Source organism: Haliotis cracherodii, unplaced genomic scaffold, assembly GCF_022045235.1.
Source record: "Haliotis cracherodii isolate W230 unplaced genomic scaffold, xgHalCrac1.p SCAF_16, whole genome shotgun sequence".
Classification (NCBI taxonomy): Eukaryota; Metazoa; Mollusca; class Gastropoda; order Lepetellida; family Haliotidae; genus Haliotis; species Haliotis cracherodii.
In genome coordinates this window covers 18,013,518-18,026,753 of record NW_027266271.1, presented here as the reverse complement: position 1 = coordinate 18,026,753, position 13,236 = coordinate 18,013,518, and the positions used below count along the sequence as shown (strand labels likewise).

At 41.1% G+C, this 13,236-nt stretch overlaps 1 protein-coding gene across 1 annotated transcript; it reads right to left on the bottom strand.

Moving 5' to 3' along the window:
• Positions 1-369: 369 nt before the first annotated feature.
• Positions 370-11,260, bottom strand: LOC139463599 (sodium-dependent phosphate transport protein 2B-like). Its single transcript, XM_071244871.1, has 9 exons — positions 11,240-11,260; positions 9,601-9,688; positions 8,785-8,922; positions 6,618-6,749; positions 6,070-6,261; positions 3,988-4,106; positions 3,501-3,569; positions 2,321-2,423; positions 370-1,346 (listed from the first exon to the last, which is right to left on the bottom strand). The coding sequence occupies exons 1-9, from the start codon at positions 11,258-11,260 to the stop codon at positions 370-372; spliced, it is 1,839 nt and encodes a 612-aa protein (XP_071100972.1).
• Positions 11,261-13,236: the final 1,976 nt, after the last annotated feature.

Genomic DNA, 13,236 nt, shown 5'->3' with positions numbered 1-13,236 from the left:
TTATATTAACATTCACGGAACTTTGTCATTCCCATTTGGACATTTTTTCTGACAACTGCTGCAGACTTGCGGCCAAATATTGTCAAGATGATAAATCCCCAAGTCCAGCTGTTAACCATAACTACATATTCAGTCACTTTTATTCCGTTCCAAGTTGTAGCAAAAATAGAGCACTGAGAACAGGTTCGGAATTATAGCCCTCAAATGCTACTACTCAATAAGAACTAACACCATTTGATATTTACTTGTCCCTGACACAATTAAATAGTCTCGGGCTAGCAGACCAGCATGAATTTCCACATTAACCTCCCTACATGGCAGTCAAAACTTCTCAATTACCCAACTGATATTACCACAAACCCTATACGACTACACAATCAATGGTGTGGATGATGTCACAGATGCTGCAGAGTCTGTACTGTCAGAAGACGAAGTAGATGACCAACTGCTATTGGGTGAGCTTGACCCCGAGATCAAGGTCAGGTCAAGTGATTCTGTATCTACTGACTCTGTTTTCTCACAAGCAACACAACACTTACAACACCCTGTGATAGCATAACCAGTTGTCTGGATAATATCATCATATGGTTCTAATGAGCGCAAGGGCTTGGGAAGGAAGTCCCAAGTGTGCATACTCTTTGGCAACAGTTTTGGTCGTTTCTTTTGCATGATACTAATGATTATGATAAACAAGGTCACAAGACCTGCGACAGACAAAACAGAGATAATGGCAGTTGATCCGGCAAAGGACAACCCAAACACACACAGCGGCACGAGGACAAACATGAGACAAAGATAAAACAGGGCAAACCACCGATACTTCGCTGTCGTCTTACCTAGAAATCGGGCCAACCTCAGAGGAACCCGTCTTAGCATGGGAATGGGATAAAATATCAAGATCCCTGAGACATTGAAGAAGAAATGACACAGTGCTATCTGTAAGGCTATTGGAAGTCTCTCTGGTGGGGATGCAAGAGCTGCTAAAATGGCGGTAGCAGTGGTTCCAATATTGGATCCTAAGGTTAGAGGATACATACGGTCAAGTTCGAGAGCTCCGATGCCCACCAGCGGTGTCAGTGTTGACGTGAAGACAGAACTACTTTGTACAACGACGGTGAGACCAGCACCGACCAAGATGGCGACGTAGCCAGTCAGGAAGGAACACTTCCCAGGAAAGTCAGCGTTCACCATTTTCTTTATTGCTGTTGCAACGTGGTTCTTCATGATGGAGTTGAGCAGTTTCACCATGGCAACCAGGCATCCGCAGAGGAGAACAAGGGAGACAACTAGGAGTATTATACCTGCTTGTATATCAGTGAGGCCTAGATGACTGAAGAGGGCAGAACCTGAAAATTAAGTCAGTTTAGGATTAATAGAAGTCTTATTTAGATAAGCCTCAACAATTATTACAGAAAGGCTTGGGATGATTAGTAAGTCAATTCTGTAATGAATGTTTGGCTATTTATAGCATGTTCTTCATTTTTCGATGCTTGAAGCGTAATATGTAAGTTCGACAGTGTGGTGTGGTGCGAGTGGTGTGGTGCGTGCGTGCGTGCGTGCGTGCGTGCGTGCGTGCGTGTCCAGTATAAACATGGATACCCCTCAGTATACTGGTCTTAAAGCCAACCACTCCTTGTTTGTTTGTTGTTTGACGCCACTCAATATATTCCAGCTATAGGATGGAGGTCTGTACAGGTGGAGTCTGGACCAGACAATCCAGTGATTGACATCATGAGCATCGTCCTACACAATTGTGATACAATGAGTCAGTGAGTCTGACCACCCGATCCCATCAGTCGCCCCTTACATCAAGCATATATTGCTGAGGGCAAATTCCAACCAGGAGGTGGCAGTCGGGTAGCCTAGTGGTTAAAGCGGTCATTCATCAGGCCGAAGACCCGGGTTTGATTCCCGACATGGGTACAATGTGTGAAGCCCATTTCTGGTGTTCCCCCCGCCGTGATATTGCTGGAATATTGCTAAAAGTGGCGTAAAACCATACTCACTCACTCACTCACTCACTCACTCTAACCAGGATGGAATTGAAGGACCATATGAACACACTTTTCACAAAATATTCACAAAATATACCTGGGGATTCAAAGCTGAAAAGGAGATAACAAATCTCAAAGAAAAGGAAAGGGGACAATTTAAAAAAAAAATACAACTGATAACAAGGCTAGAATTGGATCAAATCTTTGCTTGTCAGCAGCCATAATTCCAACAGCAAACATATCAACATCTTTATAAGTCCATTCTTGACATACTTAAAAAAAGATAACATTTCTCTCCCTGCATGTAAAACCAAAAAACTACGTACATTTCTCCACTGTCACTTCCTGTGTGTTCTGAAGCTCTGTAACAGTTCCATTGCCATGGGTGACATTCATTGCTGTTGTCACATCACGGAAGCTGCAGAACTCCTGAGGAGTGAAAAACAGTTTTGTACATCCATGTTCTCATCACTATATAATATTCATAACTACCACATTATGGTTTTTCATGGAATTTGATTGGCTAACCATGCAATTTGTTTTGCATTCCCATTTTCAAAAACATAAATAAAATAGGCCACACCCACTAACAGACTACTGCTTTGAGATTGGCTGAGTGGGTGGGGCATGTTTTGCATCATGATTGCACCGAAAGTCATTGAGTGAGTGAGTGAATATGGTTTTACTCCACTTTTAGCAATATTCCAGCAATATCACGGCGGGGACACCAGAAATGGGCTTCACACATTTCGAATGTCATTGATTTCTCATTGTTGTCATGTTATTGATAAATCTGAGAAGTTATTATTGGTGATTTATTAATGTAAAACATAAATTGAAATAAATATTGAAATTACAATAGCGGTAGACTTTCTGTTGAATTTGAATAATCCTCAAATTGAAGGAGTTCCTATACACAATCACATGGCATTCCTCGTGTCACTGCCAAACACTGTTTTGTCTGAAATGACACTAAAAGACAGAGTTTGGCTAGTATCATTTCATTAGAACCAACTATGGGATGAATCATCCTGAACAGCAGAATCAATTCATCTGACTCTAGAAGGTGAGGTGTATGGGGTTTACCTTTAAAGTCGTGTCCAAGATTATTCCACTTACATAGCTCTGTGCGCGTGTGTGCTCTTGTATCTTGTACTAGTCCGGACTGATGCCGATTTATAGTGCTAGCTCACTGAGACACAGAGCCGCAGTTTAACAGGAATACCCCACTCAGACAAAGTATACTGACTCCGTGCCAACTAGTCCATGTTTTAGCCCCTTGATGCCGAGCACCAGGCAGGGTAACAACAAGTACCATCTTTTAATGTATTTTGGTATGATGCGACTGGGCATTGAACCGTAGACCTTCTAGACTCTTGAAAACAACACAAATCCAGTCAGAATTCAAGATTCAATTGGCTAGGCAATCCTATGAGCAGTTAAAGGCAACCATGGCATTCAATTAAAAAATGTTGGACCCTCCAAACATCTGTAGGCAATACATACCTTCAGCAAACTCTTATTTTCATATTCAGTGTATCCCTCTGCTATTTTCAGTATCACGTTCTTGTCAACCTGTTGACAGAATATTCAGAATGAGATCAATTATTGCTACATCTTTCTTAATATTCCTACATATTAGATGAGAACATCTAGAATGTAATATAACCATCAATTCAGTCAATCTTTAAAAGTCCAACTATGTAACTCTTCACTGATAATTTGTGTGAGTTCGGTTTTACGCCGCTTTTAGCAATATTCCAGCAATATCACGGCGGGGGACACCAGAAATGGGCTTCACACATTGTACCAATGTCGGGAATCGAACCCAGGTCTTCGGTGTTACGAGCGAATGCTTAAACCACTATGCAACCCCACCACCCCAAATAAGATGTGTAAAGATATTCAAGTACAAAAGCTGAAAAGGCTACATTGGGTATTTATGTTACTAATATTATGTTTAAACATCAGAAAACATGACTGAATACCGTACCTGGACAATGAGGTCAGTGAGAGGTCGTGTGATGACCTTGAGTATGTCCTTCTTGCCTGTCGTGTAGGTGTGAAGGTCACTGGTGCTGATGATACTTTGCGTAAGGCGGAAGAGATAACCTTTGAGAAGAAAGGGCGCATGAAGGTGAGGTGAAGTGTGGTTTGACATCACGTTTAATATTATTGCACTTGTATAGTGACTGTGTGTCTAACTATCTGTCTTCTTATCCCATTGAAGGGCTGGGTACAGTTAATATTCTAAATATAAGCTAAAAGTGACAAAAGTAACAGATGGCAAAAGAGTGAGTGAGTGAGTGAGTGAGTGAGTGAGTGAGTGAGTATGGTTTTACGCCGCTTTTAGCAATATTCCAGCAATATCACGGCGGGGGACAGCAGAAATGGGCTTCACACATTGTACCCATGTCGGAATCGAACCCGGGTCTTCGGCGTGACGAGTGAACGCTTTAACCACTAGGCTACCCGACCGCCCCTGATGGCCAAAGAACTGCAACCAACGTACATATCATAAGCAATGTACGGGTGCAGATCCTGGTTGCAAAGGAACAAGCATGAAATACTCATATCCCCCGCCAATATGACATGTCCGGTTGTGTGCAATGCATTAGCTCCTGTGAACTATGTTCACTGGACCTTTTTGTAATGGCCTAATTGCAGCACTATAAAAGTTATTGCTGGTGTTGGGGGCACGGGTTCGCGATTCGCTGTGCAGAGTTGCATACCTTTGGCACGCCAAAAACCTATGTTTGTGGGTTCGAATCCCGGTTCACCCCGATTATGTTTCTAGGTTTGTCAGCACCATACCCATGCTCGTGGGTTTCACCGAAGTGGTAAACGTCTGAGACCTGCATCACTTCGGGCTTTCCTCCCATAATTAAGCTGACACGCCGTGATATAACTGGAACACTGTTATAAGCGGCATTAAACCCAACTCACTCACTATTGCTGGTGTTATTTTGCCATCTGCAGTTTATACCTGTATTTGTAATGAGTAAGGATGAGACATATGGAGGAATAACTTCTTTATTACAATTAGGAGCGACATTTGGGTGTAGGTTCTAACACCGTTATCAAGCAAGTGAAGTACAGAGTATGGTTGACAAGAATATATTAAGATGCATTTACAGTTGTATTTGTAATTAGTTGTTGTAATGTCCACTAGACCTATTAATGTGCCAAGTTTGGTGAAGAAATATTGATTGTTTTTCAAGATCTGCTCCAGAAACGAGGACTATCGTCATTTTCAGTCTAAGTCAAAGTCGTTGCCATGAAAAGTCGAAAAATATTTTTTTCAAAAATCCCAAACTATCAAAAGGCACCAGTTCAGCACAAGACCTATCTATGTGCCAAGTTTGGTTAAGATATCCCTCATGGTTTTTGTGTTCTGCTCCAGAAACGAAATGTGACAGGCAGACGGACAGACGGACGGACAGCACCCATTCCTATATCCCCTTCCACTACGTGGCAGGGGATATTAACATCTTGTACTCCAAGAATGATGATTTCACCACACCCCCTTGAAGGCTGTGTCAGGTGAACCCCTTAGTGAACTATGACCCTCCAATCTAAATGAAGTACGTATGGGTTTCTGAGCCAATCAGATGTCAGCTTTCTGAAATGATTTGTCTTTATTTCATTATAACACGTTGGTTTAGAACTTTGACTATTAACAAAAGAAAATCTTTACAGAATAAACAGTCCTTCGATGACACTACCTTTTGGGTATAGATGCCATGGTGCTCAGAAACACAGGGCGTATAACATATCAACAATAACAAAATGGTTTGGCTTTTATTAATTGCATTTGGAACTGGTCATTTTACTTTGTTTTCAGACACAAAAATCAAGATACGCTGGTCTGAAAACTTCACTCTGACTGAGAATCTTGAAGCATCAACAGACTGGCTGATAAAAGTGAGTGAGTACAAATTTAATGTCGCATTATTTCAGCCATATAGCGACGGCTGATGAGAAAGTTCCCCTATGGCGGGGTTCAGATCTTCAGGCAGAGTGATCATATCAGAGTAAAAGATCTTATTTTAATGACATCGCCCTGTCTCCCTACCTGTCACAATTTCCACAGGCAGCAAGATGATGACAGTCAACCAGTTAAACATGTCATGGACGGTGGCGCCAGCAAATGCTCTCTCGAACTGCTGTCTGTCTTTCAGGGAAACCATTGACACAATTGTGTTGGTGACGCTGGTGCCGATGTTTGCACCCATGACTATAGGTATTGCATTCCGTACTGTAATGACTGCAAGTAAATAGAGATAGGAATTGAATCATACTTATCCTATCTCACACATGATATGCCCATTCGACCATCCCCACACCTCAATTACTCGAACCCCATATCTCTTGAAAGAGAATGAGTTGGCAGAGATACACACATGATCAGCTCGAGCACGCTTACCATGCACGGGAGCACATAATTGACCCAGTTGTTGGTTGCAACCATGGAGATGCTTTAGCGTTTGGGTGAATGTTTTTGTTCTAGAAGCTGGAAACATGGTTCAAACAGGTTTCCACATAAGATCAAAGAAGATATGAAAATTGTGACATAGGAGAAGTTAAAAAAAATCAAATTCTATCACTCAGACAACCACATACCTCCTGATGCAAACATGGAAACTACAATGGAAGTTGATGTTGAGGAGCTCTGCACTAAAACTGTTGCTAGGATACCTATCATCAATCCTGTCACAGGGTTCTGGAGCAGTGAGGAGTTTGAGAACACACTTCCTGTAACATAGAAAGGAGAAGTCGGGTAACAGATGGAATAACATATAGTTGTTATTGATGCTTTAAGTGTTTAACAGTTCGCCTTCTGGCTATGCAATTTCGGCTGACCTGTCCCTCTTTGAATTTCATGTGTGAGTAGGGTACAAATATCTATTGTGAGTTACTTTTAGAATAGATAAAATTCCTATTTTTGTGTTGACTGTTGAGGTTTCCATTTTCATGTCTAGTCCACGAAATAAAGTTACGTATGTGGTAAATAAGTTAATGAGCCCTGAGTATTTGAAAACCATAAAAGTGACTGAATTTCCTAGACCTGAAAAAGGGGATGGCACAATCTGCTCGAGATGAGAAGAGGGTGGGTGTAAACTGCTAGAGGGGGATGAATATAGGCTGCTAGAGCTGAGAAGGGGATAACTATTGAACACTAAAAAGGAATGTATCATCCTCTGATTCTTTATCTGATTCACAAAGTCCATTTTTACAATGATATAGCGTGTTTGTTTCCCCAATGCCACACTCGGCAATATTCCAACTATATGATAGGGTCCCGAAAAAAATCGTGTCTGGACCAGACAATCCACTGATCTATATTGTGCGTAACGATCCATGCCATATTGTATGTTGACATGGCCTAAACCAAGTTGGTGAGCACTATCCATTAAGATGTCTCATACAACAAGCATGGGTCGCTGAAAAACAATTCTAAACTGTAAATACACTAGGCTTTTTAGAATGTGGTCAAATGTAGCAAATGTTATATTTGGGATAACACTACAAACAGTACAAATTATAGAATTTGGGGGTTGCGTCCCATCCAGGATTCAAACTCACACTCTCAGAGTAAGAACCTAATCGCAAGCACACAAAGACAGCCACTGAGGTTTCCACAAAATGTAAGTCTGACAACTGGTAGTCTTAATCACTTTGTGCTGGCGATTTAGTATGTAAGGTAACCAAGAACATACTTTTTATCAGACTGGACAACCCATGCATTGTGAATCTTCCTGAGGCAAGGGAGTTAACTGACAATAAAAGTCCAATTTCCACCCTCGCCGAACTAGACTGGAATTTCAAGGCTCAGTCGTTCAGGCCACAGTGGCTTTTACGAATTATGTCCTTTTCATGTCCCTCCCATTGATCAATCAGATTCCATCTCTCGTATCACTTGCAGTATGGTTTTACGCTGTTTTTAGCAATATTCCAGCAATATCATGGGGGGGGGGGGGGGGGGGGGGGGGGGGGGCACCAAAAAATGGGCTTCACACATTGTACCCATGTCGGGAATCGAACCCGGGTCTTCGGCGTGACAAGCGAACTCTTTAACCACCAGGCTACCCGACCGCCCCCGTATCACGTGCATTTGCCTTAAACAAAATGGCTATGCCCAGTGAAAACAATCTGATCTATACTGTAATGAAACGGGTTTTACCCCACGAAGTGCATCAAATCACTTGAGTACCTTGGTTAAAAACATGAAAAGATTTGCAAAAAATCTGTCGACGCCAAGTTGGCAGAACACATGATTTGCAAATCCTGCAGTAGACCGAAATCTGCATGTTGAAATCCATATTGTTTACGAACCTGATTTCTTGTTCGGTTTCACGATTGTGATTGGACTATGCATAGACTTGTTAGTCCAGCCATAATGTAACTTCGGAATTCCAGTCTTGTTCGGCAAGGGTGGAAACTGTACTTTTATCAGGGGTAGAATATGTCTTCAGCAACCAATGCTTGCCATAAAAAGCGACTATGCTTGTCGCAAGAGGCAACTAACAGGATCTGGTGGTCAGACTCACTGACTTGGTTGATGCATGTCATTGTATCCCAATTGCATGGATCGAAGCTCATGATGTCAGTCACTGGATTGCCTGGTCCAGACTCGATTATTTAGAAACCACCTTCACATAGCTGGAATATTGCCGAGTGCGGTGTTAAACAACAACAAACTGGACTTTTATAGTCTGTCAACGCCCTTGCCTCGGGAAGATATGTACTGCGAGGCCACCAGACAAAAACATAAGACATGGGACGGTACCTGTTAGTTTACCACAAAGCAGTCGGAATGCTGATGTGAGCAGTGACAGCGAGCACACAAACATGTACAGCAAACTCAGCAAGGCTAGCAACCGCAACAGCCATAGCACCATCGTCGTCACCTTACAGCGCCTACCCCCTTGAACGAAAAGGATACAATATATAGATTATAACTTCAGCACTGACAATCAGCTTGTTTATTCATTTCACATGTGTGCAATATTGATAATGACCACGGAACACATGACTAGGTTGTTGGCAGGGGTTGACTCGATCGATCCATTTATGGTAAGGAAATACCGAGAGAAATATACTTGTATCAGTACTGCCATGTCAAATTTCTCTCAGTTTGGCATCCATAGAATGTCGTATATGTAAGCTAGATGGACTCATTCTAGGTTATGTGTCTGTATTCTGATTTTGGCTAGGGTACATTTCTGTATACAGTGCCTGTGCTGACAACGACCCCTTCAGATTCTCCAAGTGCTCAGTTTCATTACAAATTTCCTAGTGAAAATATTGCCCCTCCGTGGAATAAATGTATCCATAAGGACCTGAAATATGTAACTTGGTTTCTTCAAATCCCGGGAAAATGTGTTCAACATGCATGAGCTCAATATCACTGGACAATATACATTTACATTTGACACAGGAGAGAAATAACTACACGTGGAACTATAGGCTTATCAGCAGTGGCAGTGACTTGTATTGATATTCTTACAATCAAAAACTTGGCAAAATTGCTACTTTAGCGCAAAATTACCTATATTTCACTAAATTGCCTGTCTAGATCTTCTTAAACAAAGGTCGTACGTACCTTTATTCTCTGTACCTGCCGCCTCAATCTCAAAATGCGCATTGGGCAGCAAGGGCCAACCATTTTCACCGTTCTCATTCTGAACTCTCTGAAAATATCAAAAGACCTCAATGTGATTGTTCACAAAGACACTCCTTATATGTTGACACTAAACCAGCTGTATATCTCATCCTGCTTGGCTCACATCCAACTCGCTGCATGTTGCTTTGGATCTTTTTCTTGAGAACCAAGCGACTCAAAGCGCGAGTGTTGGTGCTCGAAAAACGCGCCTTTAGACTGGGCATCCGGCTGTAGCGCTTACGCTGGTCGATAAACAAACCAGTCGATTATTTCCTCCTTGCATTAATCGTGTTAATAACATAATATTGCGCGACAGTTTTGGAATATTTTCTGCAATCGATTAGCATGATGTTTATGTTGATATGGATATCATTGGGATTTTAACCGATCGCCACTACTGTGTCACTTATGGTATACATAATGATATCATTTTTGTGAATTTCAAAGCATGTTCTATTTTAAGATCCAAATCAAAATAGATATAAATAAACACAAAGCACTGATGACAATAGACTAACATTTAGTCTCTCAAATCTTATATTACACAATATCCTTCTTGACTCTAAAAATATAACAAAAATTCCCTATGTGGAATAGAGCTAGCTTGTGCTGGCTAGACATGCTTTTGTATGCATTTCTAGATTATTATTTTTTCATAAAATAGTGAGTGAGTTTGGTTTAACGTCGCTTTTAACAGTATTCCAGTCATATCACGGCGTGTCAGCATAATGTGGGAGGAAAGCCCGAAGTGATGCAGGTCTCAGACGTTTACCACTTCGGTGAAACCCACGAGCACGGGTATGGTGCTGACAAACCTAGAAATATAATCGGGGCGAACCGGGATTCGAACCCACAATCATAGGTTTCTGGCGTGCCTAAGGGACGCAACTCTGCACAGCGAATCGCGGCGCCTTAGACGACTCGGCCACCCGTGCCCCCTTTTCATAGAATAAATATATTCCATGGTCATGGTGCAGGACAATGATGACAAGGAAATGAGACGGTATCGTGAAACGTGATATAAGTCCTCTTATAATAGCCTAGCTCGAACTTCGCGGTATTGTTGTTTGTTGTTTAACGCCGTACTCGGCAATATTCTACCTATATGGCGGAGATCTGTTAATAATCGAGTCTGGACCAGACATGCAATCCAGTGATTGACATCATGAGCATCGATCTGTGCATGGGAGTCGATGACATGTATCAACCAAGTCAGCGAGCCTGGCCACCCGAGCCCGTTAGTTGCCTCTTGCGACAAGCATGCATGTGTTGTCCTCACCCGGACATCATTTGTACAGGGGGCGGTCGGGTAGCCTAGTGGTTAAAGCGTTCGCTCGTCACGCCGAAGACCCGCGTTCGATTCCCGACATGGGTACAATGTGTGAAGCCCATTTCTGGTGTCCCCCGCCGTGATATTGCTGGAATATTGCTAAAAGCGGCGTAAAACCAAACTCACTCACTCACTCATTTGTACAGGACCGTGTGCATATATGTTATAGTCACTGGAAAGTCACGCACAACTTAACACACCCATTAAGCAAAATAAATTCAAAAATGCTAAATAATTATTTAACTATACCTTATTAGCATCTGCTTCCATAATTAACGAAACAGGTGATGTAATCTGCTAATTAAACCTATAGATGCTGAAGTCACATGCTAACTCAAATTATATATGCTAAAGTCACATGCTAATTAAACCTATATATGCTAAAGCCACATGCTAGTTAAAATTATGTTTGCTAAAGTCACATGCTAATTAAATCTATAGATGCTAAAGTCACATGCTAGTTAAAAATATAGATGCAACAGTCACATGCTAATTAAACCTATAGGTACTATTTAAAGTCACATGCTAGTTAAAATTATAGATACTGTTACATGCTAATTAAATCTATAGATGCTTAAGTCACATGCTAGTTTAAAAAATAGAGATGCTACAGTCACGTGATAATTAAACCTACAGATGCTAAAGTCACATGCTTATTAAACCTGAAAAATGTTGAAGACACATGCTAATTAGACCTATGAGTTCTAAAATCACATACTAATTAAACCCGCAGGTGTCAAGTACAGTCGCTGACGACTTATCAACCAGGCAAATTAGTGTCTTGTCACGTGAACGAGGACACTGAATATACACTGCACGGTATCCAGGAAACGCTACGCTGTATAATCTCATGCAGATTGCGTAGTGACATCACCGTTCTCACCTGTCATACGCGTGTCAATGACAATTATCATCTAAGCTTGTCCTTTCATCATTGGGTATTTCATGTCAAATCTGATGGTGAGCGCCTACTTCGGCATTTATTCCAGATTTAAAAATTCCAAAAATTCAATATATGCAACCCCTAAAAGCTCCCTCTTGGGTTGCACACACCACTTTCGCCCTTTTCGCAATACACTAAATGGCCCGGTCAGGCCCGTGTGCTACAAACGGAAAGCGCACGTTAAATCTCCTATATCAGTCAGTCAGTCAGTCAGTCAGTCGGTGAGCACTCATCTCCCGAGTGCGAAATCAGGTCCCCCCGGAAGCGCTCGTTAAATCTCTACCATTACCATCCATCGCCTTTTCAACGCATAGGAATGAATATAATAAATATATTATTCATTGTATATCTTTTGCAACACAAAAACAATATCTTTTTGCAGCCAAATGAGAAAAGGTTAGCTGTAATGGGAGACTAAAACAAACATAATGGCCCCGTGTAGGGTAATAGACTCCTATATGTGACTCCTGTGCATTTCGCAGAGAGAGGAGCCCAATCACTTAATATGATACCTCGGTATTATTACTCCAACAGCATATATGCTGAAGGAAAGAAAATAGGGAATAATGAAATATATACGGAAATAGACTTTACTGTCAGAACATTTGATTTCAACAAATTTTAGAATCAAATGTTGAAATGTGTTTGTATGCGTTGTTTCGTGATATAAACATATTTCCATAAAGTGGAGGGATTTGCAAATAAGCAAATTTAATTTATCTGAATGCCTCTCCCAAACATGATACATATACAAATAGCAATGTATTGAAAGTGACATGAGAAATAGCATACACTGTATAATTGGCATTAAAGATAAGTATTGTTCTATAAGTGTTGAATTACTGGATTATCTTCCATAACTACAGTTACATTATTATTTACATTCAGCACAACGCCATCGCAGTATCATATATAGCAAAGCCAACATCTCAACAAAATCTCTAAATCGGCAAGAAGATAGAATAAAACTGTGCACCGATTTCAAAATTTCAAGATTTGTTACTGTCGTTAAATTTGAATTACCATTTAGAATTGAATTTAAAACGTAGCCTTTTACGAAATAATACATGTTTTGCCTTACTGTACTGTTTAAGGGACACGTAAAAAAAGAAATGAAGTGCATCTTCCGTATGATAGCCACAACAACATCTCGGGCTGTCGGATATAAATCTGGCGAATTTGTCGGCGTTAAGTCGGTGGTGTATGCGTTGTTTCCAATGCGTATTTAGTGGGCAAGGCTAGGAACCCATGATAGCATATAATTTTACAGTGTCTAAAACTAAAAGTGATAACAACATATTTC

Bases quoted from the DNA above. Each gene is read 5' to 3' on its own strand.
- LOC139463599 (XM_071244871.1), bottom strand. From the start codon at position 11,260: ATGGAAGCAGATGCTAATAAG. The intron at 9,689-11,239 runs GTATAGTTAAAT...TGATATTTTCAG, and splicing joins TGGAAGCAGATGCTAATAAG to AGAGTTCAGAATGAGAACGG. The intron at 3,570-3,987 runs GTACGGTATTCA...TTCTGTCAACAG, and splicing joins TCACTGACCTCATTGTCCAG to GTTGACAAGAACGTGATACT.